This window comes from Triticum urartu, chromosome 6A (genome assembly GCF_056163025.1).
Source record: "Triticum urartu cultivar PI428250 chromosome 6A, HENAU_Tu73, whole genome shotgun sequence".
Taxonomy (NCBI): domain Eukaryota; kingdom Viridiplantae; phylum Streptophyta; class Magnoliopsida; order Poales; family Poaceae; genus Triticum; species Triticum urartu.
In genome coordinates this window covers 91,315,727-91,331,139 of record NC_141878.1, presented here as the reverse complement: position 1 = coordinate 91,331,139, position 15,413 = coordinate 91,315,727, and the positions used below count along the sequence as shown (strand labels likewise).

The window sequence follows — 15,413 nt, the reverse complement described above, 5'->3', positions numbered from 1 at the left end:
ATCCATTGTTTAACCCACTTTTTTCATTAATGTATCCCTGCCATGAACATTTTCTTGTATTTGGGTTCATTACCCCACTTCTTTCATTAATGTATCCCTTGTGAAACTTATGCTCATCTAGTTAACAAGACAAACCCCAATGCCATGAAAAAAATAGAGTATCTGCTGGAATCAGAATGTGAATCAGATTTAAAAATCCAGATCCAACATGAAGATCTATGCTAGATCCCTACAATCCTACATACGTACAACTAGCATGCCCAAATGAATTTGATGCTCATCTAGTTAACAAGAAAAACCTCAATGCCATGAAAAAAAACCAGAGTATCTGCTGGAATCAGATTTAAAAATCCAGATCCAACATGAAGATCTATGCTAGATCCCTACAATCCTACATACGTACAACTAGCACGCCCAAGTGAAATTGATGCTCATCTAGTTAACAAGAAAAACCCCAATGTCATGAAAAAAACAGAGCAAAAAACAGAGTAATACCTTAGATAGCTCGTCGATGGCATCCTCCTCGAAGTCGCTGCCCTTCCTGCAATCTAGGTCGAACTCCTTTATGGCGTTCTCCTCGTAGAGCTCATCGATTTCGTCATGCACCTGGCGCTTAAGCCTTCTCATCTCCTCCTCCTCCAGATCTTCCCCGACCTTGTGCTCGCTGACGGGTGCCTCGACGGCTGCGATGGCAGCGGGAGCAGGCACATCGGTCGCTGCACCGCCAGCTTTCGCCGCTACGGCGGACTCAGCCGCTCCACCCACGACTGCAGCGACGGCAGTAGGCTGCTCTGCTCCGATGGTTGCCTCCGGCTCGTCCGCCACATCTTCACGCCCGCGTTTCATCGTCGGTCAAAGACAGGAGGAGGGAGGCGTAGGAAGGGAGGAGGGAGGCGTAGGAAGGGAGGAGGGTGGTGAGGAAGGAGGAGAGGGTGGTGAGGTGGTGAGGAAGGAAGAGAGGGTGGGGCGGTTCGGGAGAGGACGAGGGTTTTCTACCCGATTTGGGGAAGAAATGCATTGCTCCTGCCTCTTGGAGGCGCCGCGGGTGCCGATTTGACTTGACACACCCACCCGGCCGTCCCCATTCCACGTGGGGACGTGGCGGTCGTGCAGGCGGAGGCGGTTTGCCATCAATTGCTATCGGTCTCACTAGTGGGTCCCCTTGTCATCCACACCAACCGCTTAAAATAAAGTGATTTTTCTATATGGATTTTCTAAGGTTTCTGCAACGATAAAATAAAGTGATTTTTCTATATGGATTTTCTAAGGTTTTTGCAACGATAAAATGCTTAAAACACTTCTGACATGTTGTGATGTTTTTGGTAATTAATGGTCTACTCGCTGGGATTATTCCACTGCGTGATGTTTTCTACGTGCCAGGTTGTAGTATGAAATGCTAACTGTTCTATATGGTAGTGGCTGGTCTCTAATTGGACCGAAATGTTTAACTAGTATCAATGGTAGAGGCGTTTCGTTGTGCGCCACATCCAACAGTTCACGTAACTAATTATCCAAAGATTAAGGTATCAAACCCTTGGTCACACATAGCAACATTTCGTTCCTAAAAATTAAGGTGCTTCCACATTCAAACTAACTAATACTACAAATTCGAAAGAACTACTTAATACATTAACAACACATAGGGAACTAGCCCTGGTCCAATGGCTTGAGAAAGGACGAACAAAAGCTGAAAGAAGAAGGATCAGCCAGTAGTAGCACCATCAGCCTCCCAGCCTCACAACTTCAGCCAGCCTGGTGAACTCCAGGTTTTTTCCTGCAAAACACACATGGGATGATGGAGGCAAGAAAATAAATATGCCAGGGGTCTTGTCATGGCATCTAATCGCACGGAATGCTAGTACAAATGATGGAGAACAAAACATCCAACCTGAGCAAATTCATAGGAGTTATAGATCCATGGATACCATCAAGAAAAAATGCTCAGTTTTAATTCAGACACAAGACTTGGTGAAAACATGCATATTCATATCAGCAACATTGATATGGCATCTTTGCAAGCTTGGGTCAGTGACTTGTCTTGTGTTTCATGGCATGACAATAATTTTAACAATAAATAGACATGAAATTGACCCAAACTCATGTACAAAGTTAGGCCATATGATGCATGGATTAATTCACAAATAAATGACAAAATGCCAACTTTGTATAGAATTTGCAGTACTGAAATATTTCAGTGTGTACCGGTGTGTACTGAAACTGCAGCAGTGAAATAATTCAGTGTGCATCGATGTGTACTGAAATTGTAGTAACGGAATATTTCAGTGCCTACCGATGTGTACCGAAATATTTCAGTGTCTACCACTAGAACATTACAAATTTTGCCTAGGGCAGTACCGAAATATTTCAGTGCCTACCGGTGTGTACCGAAATATTTCAGTGTCCACCACTACAACATTACAAATTTTGCCTAGGGCAGTTCCCAAATATTTCAGTGCCTACCGGTGTGTACCGAAATATTTCAGTGTCTAGCACTAGAACATTACTAATTTTTCCTAGGGTTCATATGATGTCTAGGGTTCACATACATCATAATCCGTCCTCCAAATCCATATACTCAAATATTCACGCAATTCATTGAGATTAAAATGCCATCTAGCATTCACTTTCTGAGCTATTACGATCAGTATCACCACGATGTAAGCACAAGCAGTAGGAAGATGAGGAGTGGGGAAGCTTACTCTAAACATAGCTACCGCCGCCGTTCAGACGAGGAGAGCGGCGAGGGAAGCGTGGAGAACGGCGGGGAAGCGAGGTCGCGACCACTGTCCTCCTCATCTTGCGCTTCGGAGTCTCCGGTGACTCGGTTGGAGGCTGCACAATCTGCAATGGCACCTCGTGCACGGTGGGTTCCTGATCCAGTGGATGCTCTACCCTGGATCTGAACGCCCACCACCTCCGCCTGGTCCACTCGTTGGACGAATTGGCCTGCTCCATCGCCCAGAGGAGGATCTCGATCTTGTGAATCGGTTGTGCGGGCGGGGGGCAAGGCTTTGCCCTCTCCTTCTTCGTCAAATTCTTGAGAGTGGCCATTGCCGTCCAGCTCATCTGCCTTGTGTTGTCAAACCAAGAACGGATCTCCCTCAACCTGGCCAACTTGACCTGGTCGCCGCCGGCGATCTGCACGAAGTCGGTGTTCTCGCCGCCGGCCATCGGCTCGATCTGCCGTGGAAGAGGGGGTGGGGGTGGGTCGGGGGGGGGGGGGGGGGGGGGGGTTGCCTGAGTGGAGCGAAGTTGCAGCGGCAAGAAGGAGGAGATGACTGCGGTGGACTTGGAGGAGAGGGAGGAGATGGCCGCCGATGAGTAATTGTGGAATGTGTAGCACCATGGTGGCGGTTATGCATTCGACGAGAGGGGTGGCGCATGCAAATTTTCCTAGGACTAAACTGCCCCTAGATTAAAACGCGTCCCCATCTTGTCACGAGTACCGGCCCCACTCGTTTTAGTACTTTCGCGTACTTTCATCGGAGTACTATCCAGTACTTCGTATTTGTCTGCCGTTAGATCGACATCAACGAACGGTTCTAAAAAAGCCCAACCACTCTAAAACTTGTAATTGCTTTTATGAGAAAATAGTTTAACAAGATCACGCAAATTCTTAAAATACTACCCTAATATGCAAAGTCCAGATAGCATGACAAGGAAAACATATCCAAAGCCTCACGTTGAAGATTATGAAAAATATTTTAAGTATACACTACTATGTCTGAAGTCAAGGTGAGTACACTACTAGATCTTGGAACTAGATGTGGAAGGAAGAAAAGAACAGCCAAATCTAGCATTGAAGAGGTAGCAACAGTGCAAGGATCACAATGGAGGCCAGAAGCTTAGATCCATTGTTCAAGTTCAACCCCCTTTGGTGCCTCAGGTCCAACCAAGTGCATGCATCTGACCAGAATATGTGCTGAGGTGACACTGGCACTGCACCTAATATGTTTCCATTGGAAGACATAACTTGTGGTTTGCATGGCATTATCTTCCTCCTTATCTCGTGCTCTAATTATTAGAAAAAACCCTACATATAGTCTGATTTAAAGCCTGGCAGCAGGCGCTCTAGTTGGTGGTTTGGAAGGTTTTCCTGAGATGGACAGTGCATGGGTAGGCTGGCTCAGGGCCAATCAAAACACATGGCCCAGCCAATCGCCACAGCCTCAGCCCCCAAAGGCACAACAACAAACAGTGCATCTGCACAGGAGCAGAGTGGGCCTGCTCGCCCGCCCCTTCTTTGATGAAGTTTCTGGGTCAGTTTGGACCCACCGAAAGAGAAATTCAATCGAAAACTTTTGTCCTGCGAAAGGGATATCCAATCGGAAGGTTGTTCGGAACATTTTTGCCAGAACGCCGGAGCAGAAATCGACGGCGATGTATGGATAGATAGATACTGCCGACACACAGAAATAGACGAGGCTGCTGTGCCTGGAAGTTGCATATTCATATGAATATGAAAGGGCGACGGTCAAAGTTGCGTGTGCGTGTTCGAAAACACGTCGTCCATGTCCATGTCCAAAATGTCATGTTTTTGCAACAGGGAATATAGCATCTTCTGTCAGGCACTTGCGCCGTCAACTTCTCCAAACAGCGATTTCTTACTGCGATTTCTGCCGGGTGATCGTTCCAGACCACTCGCTGAACCCTGTTCATGATCGGGCTCAGGCCGCGCCTGCATGTTCGGGCCTCTCCCGGGTCGCCAACTTGCCAGCTGAAGCAGAGCCCCTTTGCTGTGATGGTGTGTGCTTGATAACCAAGCTATTGTCGCCGCAACTGCAAGGAGCCAGGGGGAGTGGCCCTTGATGGCGGCCTCGGAATAGTCGAAGTCGGTAGATGGCCCGTGGCCATCGCAAATGGCTGGCTGATCCAGAGAGTACATTCAACAATCTCTGACCAAATGCACTGTTGTGCTAACATGCAGCAACCTGTGACAAAAGATGACAGTCAGATTCTGCCTTCAGATCAGACGCATTACGCAACCTGGTGCGGTGTGGCAAATTCGACAATGTGTTTCAAGTATATATGCCAAACCAACACATGCTTGCAATCTTGGCATTTTTATTCGGCAATATCTGCGCGTAGCCATGGGCAGAACAACCTACAAAGTTCCAGGACCAATCACATGTTCGTATCTAATTTGCCTAGTGACAAACTGGATTTGATCAGAAGCATCCTTTACAGATTCAACAGCGGCACTTGCTCTGCAAGTTTGCACCAGATTGTTGACATTATTATGTACCACTACTACACTACTATGTTTAATCTACTGGTGGAATGAAGTGCCATGTTGTTCGATATGAACAACTTGTATCGATGTTCTTGTCTTGACGAATGTTGGAAGTCAGGCGGTACTTATGCCGACCGCCATCGGATCTTCAGGTACCCGAATTTGCCCGCGCCGGGAGACGAACCCTCGAAGACAATTGGTAGGTAACCGGTGGCTGCTTTGTATCTTTTCTGGATCTGAAAGGGTCCAACAAGTATGAGTTAGTATTCATGGATACTATGGTGAATTGTGATATCCTTTGGGGAAGGATTCAAGATTTATCTATCTTTTGTGATGAGAAATCAGAGGAGAGTTAGTAGTATGGTTGTAATTGACGTGCTTACAATTAGAGAATTCGGGGTGTTCACTAATACAAAAAAATACATGGACAATTACCTCGAAAATCTCTTCACTACTTTTCAGGCCATTTTTCCCAATAACACAAACTGAACCACCAGAACCTCCACCAGTGATCTTTGCACCAAATAGACTCGGGCCTTCATGTTGCGAGGTGGTCTTCCTGTGCTGGATTTCTTGTACTAGATTCACCAGCCTATCAGTCCCATCAGAACCAAGCCCGCAAGCATTGTAGCTGTAATGGCACTGCCATCAAGGAGAAAACAAGAGGGTCAACAGTATGCCACAATTTCTGAATTTAAAATAATACAGAAGCACATAGATTGATAACCAAGTGTCAGAGTGCATGAAATTTACCTGATACATAAGTTCTCCAAGGGCTGAAAGTTGCTCATCTGTTTTGGCTGCTGTTAACAATGCTTTGAAGGCCTACATAGCAGATGATATATATTTTTAAAAAGAAAATCTTAAAGCTGTTTGCGAAAGCATAATATAATTGCAGGTTTTATCTAAGCTTTTTTTTACGCTATCTAGCTTAAGATAAAACCAAATGCCTCTCTGTGTGCAGCTTGTATGGGAAAACAAGCTTTTTAAATGCTTTTGAGCTCAGAGCTCTAAAATAATTGGTAAGCTATGTTTCCTCTGTCTCATATTAGTTGTCTAGATACATCAATTTCAGCGACAGCTAATGAGACGGAGGGAGTATAAAATTGGTAAACACATGAAAATGGAAAGAAAACAAAAAACTAAAAATCCTGCAAGTTTTCATCAACAACTATTATGCAGAAGAATTGGCAATAAGGTTCAAGATACTAAACCTCAACACGGAAGTTCTCGTATATGGGATGTCTAGTAGGAGCCTTCACACTGTAAGATCTTTTTGGGTCAATAACTGTTACTGCATCGTTGTGATCTCCATATTTCTCCTTAAATTCATCCCCAGTAATGAACTCAGGAATATCTCTTGCATAGGCAGCTTCATATCTGTAGTAGAAGAATTAGCATGTGAATCTAAGCGACAAGGAAAACGCAATGCAGAATCACAAGTCTTCGCCAATTTCAGTAATGTAAATCAGACCTATGAGGTGGTAGGTTGCATAGATACTGCAGTGAAGCTTCAGATTTCAGAAGATCCACACCATATTTTTCATATTCTTCAGAAGCGTCGCACGATTGCGTAGGAGCAGACGGAAAGGATTGAGAAATTAGGTCAGATGCAGCACACTTAATCATCTTGCGTCCCATATATGTGCCTACCCTCACAGATCCATAATCAGTCCCACCAACACTACACAACACAAAAGAGAGTGCAATTAGCTTCAGTTCATTACTGAAATCATCTCAGAAGTACACTAGGCACAATCAGGACAAGATCTACCTATGTCGTATCCCAGAGTCCAGACCCCAAAATCGTATATGAGTTGGAATGCTGACCAATTCTTTCACTTCAGCAGGCTGCACGGAAGTTGACAAAATAAATACAAAGATCACAGAGCTGGACTGGATGAATGATTGTATCAACCAGCTATTGGAACACGATAACCCTCACTAACCTGGCAAACCATAGCCAGAAGTTTGTTGGCTTCTCCGCAAGCAGATGTCATTTGGTCCATTACACCACAAGGAGCTCCAACAATGTGATTCTCAACCTGCATAATTGTTCACCAATGGATGAATAACTTGAACAGAAGATGAAGTGATGATTGCAACACAGTTTGAACCCATCAAGGGGTAACTTTATCTTTACAAATACCGTACCTTTTGACAGAGTATAGCAAGATCCCTTGGAGCAATATTTAAACCTACAGCAAAGAAAAACACATGGGTTACAATTTAGTATGTTCAGTTAGTTGAATGCGCACCAGTAGCTGCAGACGAAGTAGGGAGTTCAAATAATATTAACTAAAACAAGAACCATTCTATTAGATTTTCGTACAAGCAACATGCATCGATGTAATCAATGTACTAACCATAGACTGCGGCAATAGCAGACATTGTAGCAACCTCCACTGATGCAGAAGATGAGACACCTTTGCCTTCAGGAACAGAAGAAGAAACCTGATAATCCAAACAAGAATATCAAAAGGTGAGCATACAAGCAGTCCTTTGTTGATGAATTCTTAAAGCACACCTCCCCAATTTGAGCAAGGTGGGAAATAGATGAACTGTTACATATTTTAAACCATGACAAGAGTTTTGATGAAACTTAGAAGAAAGGGTCAATACCCACCAAAATGCTCATGCTGTCTGTGAATTGAACACCTAGTTCAGTCATCAACACAAGAACTGTTCCAGCAACATAGGCAGCCCATCTGAGATAGAACAGTTTTTTCAATAAGAATGCAAATGCCATGTTATCACTTAGAGAGGAAAGAAAAGCATTTTTCTTACTTTTGAGATGGATCCTGGGAGAAATATTCTTTGGCCTTTTCATACGATATTGGTTTGTCACCATCCATAAAATCAGACAGGTCCATATCGAATGTTGGTGCCCTGTTACTCAATTCAGAGCCAAATGATACCTGCACAAACATTCAGTTGTCCAAAATGAGCATATTACACATTCAACTTAACATGTCGCATCTACTCTGTCTGGCTGCTCTCTGTGAAAGAGAATGTCAGAAGAACAAGAAAAATGAAACTTAACATGCTGCATTTTTTTAGTTATCCAGTGGACAATGCAAGAAATGAAAGGTGAAAAAAAAACCTGTTGGAACGCATGACTATGTGCAAGATAAGAAGATAAAGAAGCTTGGAGATTTAATTATACATACAATTTGCAAAATCGGCACTGCTCCATTTGCTAGCTGCCTAGCCTGAGTATGCTTCCATAGCTTCTGCTTGACAGGATCGCTTCTCTGAATAGCAACATGACAGGCCTCTCGAATGGGCATCTGGTAATTGGACAACCATAACGTCAATCAGACATGCCAAAAAACTAACACTCTTCCATTTTACTTAAGTAAACTGAATGGACCAATTTCCTAAGGTGGTATTTGTAAAGAAAAGTAGAATGCTGATAAAGTATCAAGTAAGATAATCAATCCTTGCTATAACCCATTCATTTTGGAGGAGGACAGAGCCTCAAAATGTTTCCTAACACCTATATTAGAAATACTAACAACCCACTAAACTAATCACCATCTAATAAAAAATAATCAATCACTATGCAAGGCGTGTGCATTTTGAGATAGTAAATGTAAGCACATCCTTTCACAATGCACACAGGAGTCCAGGATAAACCCTATGATGAAGCGACACATAGGAGGAGAAACAAACTAAAAGCAAAGTAAACACATAATGGAAGAATCTGTAATCTGTACATACTGAAAATTGAGTTTACTATTTTCGTAGAATTGACATGCAAGCAGAGCACAAGAACAAAACTATTTCAGAATTACCTGTAGTACAAGACTTCCTGAATAATCTGCAATGCCACCCATGACATCCAATCGTCCAGGTGCTCTTGCAACATATATATCCTCCTGCAACAGAACAAATCACTAATTAACACTGCATACGAATATCATTTGACAAAATATTTTCCTCAAGTATCAAGAAAATGAAGGGTGTGTCATCAGACATGGTTGTAACTTTTGCATTATCTAGTCTAGTATAGGGAAAAGAAGCAGAACCTGGGACAGATTACATAATTCACTATTCAGGGACTGGAAAATGCAGAACTGCATACCTCCAAGTCAAAGAGTACAGAAGCAGCAGTCCTTTCTCGGGATTGCTTCTCAGGGATCCTCGGATCGTTTCCAACAAGCCCAGATAAACTTGTCAGGAAAGCCATAGTATCGGTTAATCCTTGCATGTCTCCATGGAGAATCTCGAAGTCCTCAAAAGATCTGACAAAAAGGTAAAGGTAAATAAACGGGAACATAACAGCGTACGCTGTTGGAGAAATGGCAAATGGTATGAAGGAAAAAAGAAAGGAAATGTGAACTTACGATTCTGCACTTCCATTAATCCGACGAGACGCGGGTGCTGGGCGAACACCGATTTCTTTCTCGGAGAGAGAATACCATTCAGGGATTCCTACATCTCTCCCGGGAGCCCTCTGTAGTTGGTATCCTAGCACTATGGCATCACGTAATCGTCTTGCCCCACTCAACTGAAATTGCACAATCAAAAAAGTTTATTAAATAAGGGCAAAAGATGTGAATTTTTTTAACAAAAGTTTATAGTTTAAAATTTCCAAAGCAGCAAACACTTATTCCAACTTAGCAGTTATCAACTACATGAAAAGTTGCATGATAAGTCCTTAATTTCACACACAAATTTTCTCTTACACTTCTAGAGTAGATCTCCTTTTAACAAGTATTGGGACAAGCAATGATAGTTTTCTTTTGTTATATACAGATTACTTATATGAAGTGTTAAAGCAAGAATTTTTTAGTATAACACTATTTGGAGATAAATAAAGCAAAACTATGGCTTCATAACAACATGAAAATAAATCAGAAGACTGAGTCGATACGAAAATCAAGGTACAACAGAAGGTAAAATAAGCCCAATGATCATACTCAGCATTATTATATGTGCAGTCACTCACCTTGCCGGAAATATACTTCTTCCCGACAGCAGTATCCTGGAGGATATGTGCAGCCACCTGAACGAAGAAATAAAAGCTTAGAATGAAAGGGCGTTCACAATGCAATCTCATAAAGTGGACTGTGCTGCAAACACGTTATATCTTTTTCCAAGGAAAAAAGGAAATGGGATATTAAGGCCTTGTTCGGCAGCTCTCCAACTCCGTATAATACGGGAGCGGACGGAGCGCCAGTTTTACAACTTCACAAAAATGCACTACAGGCTGCTCTGCTCCGGCCGCTCCAGGAGCAGAGCCGCGGAGCGGAGGGCTGCCGAACACGGCCTAAGTTGCTGCCTCCTGATTTTTTTGGAAGAATTGATTCTGCAAGCTATTTAAATGCTTCTTATATTTAAAACCAAACTGTCCCTGGTTGTTCTGTGCAAATATAATCATCAACATGATTTCTAATTGAGTTGGCGAATAACATTCACAAATATTGCACCTGGGAGCGGAAAGTAGTTTACCTCGCCACCATTTATTGGACGATCATAGCAGGGCTTAAGTGTTAAAGCGCGTAGCAGATAAGGTTTCCAATGTCCAGTAAGTAAATCCCTCCGTATCATCTCAATGCCACATTGATAATGCTGTTTTTTAAGGGACAAAAGAGGATACAAGACAGTGTGTCATGGTACTTGAATGACAGTCTTATATAGCCTGAAATGCCATTTATGTAAGGTGATGCTCAGAGATGTTTTAACCTCAAGCATATTCCGCAGAAAAGGCTCTTCATTGAAATAATCTCTACGGACAAATACAAATGGCAGCTTGTACGCCAAAGCCTCACTCACGGTACCATATCCAATTTTCCCTACATGAGAGAGCCACAATTGTTATGTGTCGGGCAAGAAAAAGAAAAACAGAGAAAATAACACCAATGTGTATAACATTGTGTTTACCAAGCATGCAGTCAGATGCTGCCATTAAATCAGGTGTGTACGCATCCTTTGCGAGCTTGACATAATTTGGAGGAAGCTCTTGAGTATCAGATGCACCACATACCTGTCAGAAAATAGCATAATTTTAGTCAGAAAGGTTGGCAAGGAACTGAAAGGAAGTAAATAAATTGTCGTCAAACAAACTGTACCAAACAAAGCCAACCATCAGGCAACCACTCTTTCTTCAGTTTCCATCCTGCCGGCTGGAGAATAGAGTAGTATCATCATAATGACATTAACATTGAACTAGTATAAAAAACAAAGATCAAATTTTAACAGATATGTGTAATTAGCTGCCATCAGTTAATTTATTGAAATGAAGTAAGCATTCATATATAAGAAAAAAGTCCTTAGTTACTGGCCCACCTGTCCTCCAAAGTTGAAAATGACCACCTTAACATCCTCTGCAATCCCTAGTTCCTTTCTCACCTGATATATGAAAATTGTAGAAGTTAGACACAAATAATATGGATTAGTTTATAGAGTAACATTCTCAAGCAGAATCATACAGACCTCGGATCGAGATTTGTGTAATCTTCTCACCACAAGAGGCACATCAATAACGTCACGGAAAGCAGGCACTGTAGAAGATAAAATTAATCACTTCTTATTCATGAGAAGTGCAAGCCAATATTTAAGATCTTTGGAAATATTATCACTCAGTCAGGGGGACATACTAGGGCAGTATCCAGGGAGTCGTAGTAAGAACTCACAATGTGAGTAATCCTCTGCTATCTACAGTTATTGTCAACAGGTGCACATGGTTATTAAACAAACGTAATAAATCGCAGCTTGCATATGTACACTGTGAATGGCCAATATTAAGGAAAAATACAGATGTCGGTTTCAGCTCTGGAAGGAGGATGCTTTTAGAACTTAGTGCCAGCCAACTAATTAACACTGCATTTAATAACAAACCAGCATATATAGAAGATTTATCCTAAAGGTAGAAAACTTTTAAACTTGAATTTAGCATGCCAGCAAGTGCTACAATAAGGAACTAAGTCTGCAAGCAGGGCACCTGCCACACAATTGAGCGATGATGATTTCCAGCTGCTACAACGTACTCTGCATAAATGAAGTCCCAACTGCAAATTGGAGATAAAGATCAGGGCATTTCTGTATGGAAGTCCAAATAAGATGGCTATGAAAAATTGTAAAAACAATTATTTGCATACTGCCTGTCAGTTCCAGATAAAAGCTACTCCCTCCGTTAACAAATCTTACCTCTGTCCCAAAATTCTTGTCTTAGATTTGTCTAGATACGGATGTGTCTTAAATTTGTCTAGATACGGATGTATGACGATACACCCGTATCTAGACAAATCTAAGACAAGAATTTTGGGACGGAGGGAGTACTTCAATATGGACTACATTCGGACTGAAATAAGTGAACAAACACACTAGATCATGCTTATATACATCTGATTCAGGAAAAAGTTAAAACATCTTATATTTGTGAACAGAGGGAGTAATTGAATTATAAGGTATTGTTTTTTTTATAACTATATGGTATTTGTTAGCATTACACACAGCTGCAGAATTTTGTGGCTTAAATATACCAGATAACAATTTATACAGAGATCATCAAGAAGTTACAGAAAATGCATCAGTATGTATGTGCCATGCCATCAAGATGTTAGCAGCAGAAAGTAGACATAAATTAGTTGAGTTGACTACAGTAAGTAAGTAAACACTGATTCCCTAAAATACTCAACCTAAGTGACAACTGGCTCGGCCGTTTGTACAGCCTCATGGCATTCGCAACACTTGGAACGAAGCAAGCAGAGGAACAACTCACCTGAAATTCGTGACACACACGGAGCGAATGCCAGCATCTGCAGCCGCCCTGCACGCCACCGGGACAACATCCGAAACCTGCCCATGGTCAACGGACAACATAACTCTGAATTCAGATGCTGCATGGCAGCGTTCATGGAGATTTCAGATATCATATAACAGTAAAAGTAAACTGGCAGGAGTCGCCGGAGGAGAAAAAAAATAAGTACCACTAAGTCGGCCTTGATTGAGTGGAGCCACTCCACTTCAGTCCTGAGTATCGCCTCGCGGGGCACCACGGCCGTCTGATGGTACTGCATTCCGCGGCCACCGTACGATCAGTCAATCAACTAGTAGAAGGCGAGGGGGGGATATTAAAGAGAAACAACACGGCCGGTCGGGTTGGGGTTGGACCTTCTCGAGGGATGCGAGTCGGTCGACGGTGAGCGCGTCGGCCTGCACGGCGCCGCAGTCGAGCAGGACCCTGCGGATGTGGAGGCTGGGGGAGTCGATCTCGGTGGTGAAGACGAACTCCGGCGCGGCGGTGACCACGTGCACCTCGTGCCCCGCGCCGATCAGGTGCCTCACCACCTGCGCGAAAATCGAACGGAAATTCGTCATCAAAATCCCAGGGCAGGGCAGGTCGGGGCGCGCGCGCGCCCACCGAGAGGAAACAGAGGCGGACCTCGAGGGCGCGGGTGGCGTGGCCGAAGCCGTGGCCGGTGATGTAGTAGGCGAAGACGAGGCGCTGCTGCGTCGGCGGCGGCGCCTCCTCCGCGCCGCTTCCCCGGGCCACCATCCTCCGCGATCGATCCCTCCCTGCCTTCTCTGCTCCGGGCGGTGACTGCGGTGGTGTCACAGTCCGTTGGCGTGTACTCACTGTTGGGAGACTGGGTCGGCTGATCGGGCCTTCTTATAGTAAGTCGTGGGGCTATCTCATCCTCCTCCCGTGGGACGGGGAGTGAGCGAGAGTCCGGGGCGTGGACGTTTGGTTCTATCCGAGTCCCGCGGCCGGCCCTCTTTTAGTGCCCGGTTTGTTGTGCCGCTATTGCTTATCCACTTCCGGCGATCTGCTGTGCTCTGCTGGGTGACGGACTCGTCCGTGTCACGGGCACGCAACGCTGCACTGTGAAGTCGATCTCAGTTCTGATCTGAGCCATGATGAGAGTGACGTGGAGGGAGGGGCGGAGTAGGATAGGATATGGGTTTATCTGCAGCAATGATTCCCGCATATCCCTCCCATTATCACCCAACGGGCACTTGTGTGTTCAAAAGAGAAAGAAAATCGAAATGGTACTGGGGATTCGGGCGCGGCTGAGACTCCGTTAATTAAGATCGCCGTCTTCGCCTTGAGTATATAAATGGGTGGGCCAGGCCCATGAACATATAAGTAAACCTTGTTCATGTCACTAATAGCCTTTCATCTTCTTCCTCCTCCTCCTTGCGCTGAACCGCTTGGTCAAAAGACAAACATGTCGCCCAAAGATTTCTTTCAACCAAGATAAGGTTAAGGGTGGCAGTGTATGGAGAATGAGACCATCCCTTGGGCTCTAGCGGGGGGAAAGATTGACTCATATGTCTATTTTACACTATATTATTAAAACATAAAACAAACAAGATTCCACGTTCTTGCACATAGGCTAAATTGCCTAATCCGTCAAATCTTCGTTAGCCGCAAAAATTGATATCCGGGATTTAAAACTAGATGTATAGAAAATATGTGTGATTTATACGAACAAAGACTACCAGTCCAGGCAAGTACAGAGACACGATGGACTCATAGGGAGAATATATGAGGTGATACCACCACTTAGATGCTCCACGATACCAATTGAAAACAATTTCAAATTTAAATGCTTCAAAAAATAATGAGAAGAATTATGGACGTTCACAACAGGTGTGCTACAAAAAAGACAAATTCAGCATGAATAGTGTCAGTAAAGACAAAACCACAAAAAGCGTGAAAAACTGCACTATTTACATCTGGATTTGTCCTTTTTTTGTTTCTCGGTGTGTATATCGAGTTTGGATATGAAATTTGTAGAGATTGTAGACACGTGTGTTGTGCACATCCTTGATTTTTCTCAGATTTTTTTAAGCATTTAACTTTGAATTATTTGAATTGGTATTATGGGAGCATCTAAAGTGGTGGTATCACCGTGGCTAGTAGCACAAGTCTTGGTCAACAGGTTTTCCCCTCCCACCATGTTCTCCATCATTTTTTTTTCATCCAGTCAGTTTTTCCCACCACGTCATACTTAGCCGCACCTTCCGAATATGTCGCTCAATCATATTAATTTACTTACTGTTGGGGATATGACCCCATGATATGACCCGCCATACTGGGCCGGGTCTTCCAGGTGGCAGCTGATGAGAAAGACTCAAGACAGGTCGTGGCGCTGAGGAACAAGACTAGTAGGGCGGCTCACCATGGGGTAGGCTGGCTTGCGGCCCAATATCCGAAGACAACGAC

General features: G+C 43.6%; 1 protein-coding gene across 1 annotated transcript; it reads right to left on the bottom strand.

Moving 5' to 3' along the window:
* Positions 1-5,044: 5,044 nt before the first annotated feature.
* LOC125513874 (L-arabinokinase) lies at positions 5,045-13,936 on the bottom strand. Its single transcript, XM_048679084.2, has 28 exons — positions 13,626-13,936; positions 13,355-13,531; positions 13,171-13,254; positions 12,963-13,039; positions 12,183-12,249; positions 11,839-11,896; positions 11,675-11,742; positions 11,528-11,590; positions 11,311-11,364; positions 11,123-11,225; positions 10,925-11,034; positions 10,691-10,810; positions 10,188-10,244; positions 9,583-9,746; positions 9,321-9,480; positions 9,031-9,114; positions 8,404-8,523; positions 8,021-8,151; positions 7,860-7,941; positions 7,600-7,687; positions 7,388-7,431; positions 7,183-7,278; positions 7,008-7,084; positions 6,708-6,917; positions 6,448-6,613; positions 5,987-6,058; positions 5,669-5,875; positions 5,045-5,469 (listed from the first exon to the last, which is right to left on the bottom strand). The coding sequence occupies exons 1-28, from the start codon at positions 13,737-13,739 to the stop codon at positions 5,359-5,361; spliced, it is 2,964 nt and encodes a 987-aa protein (XP_048535041.1). The 5' UTR covers positions 13,740-13,936; the 3' UTR covers positions 5,045-5,358.
* Positions 13,937-15,413: the final 1,477 nt, after the last annotated feature.

Coding starts and splice junctions, on each gene's coding strand:
- LOC125513874 (XM_048679084.2), bottom strand. CDS start 13,739: ATGGTGGCCCGGGGAAGCGGCGCGGAGGAGGCGCCGCCGCCGACGCAG. Junction 13,040..13,170: donor CAATCAAGGCCGACTTAGTG/GTACTTATTTTT, acceptor GACCATGGGCAG/GTTTCGGATGTTGTCCCGGT. Junction 6,059..6,447: donor ACGAGAACTTCCGTGTTGAG/GTTTAGTATCTT, acceptor TCTGCTATGTAG/GCCTTCAAAGCATTGTTAAC.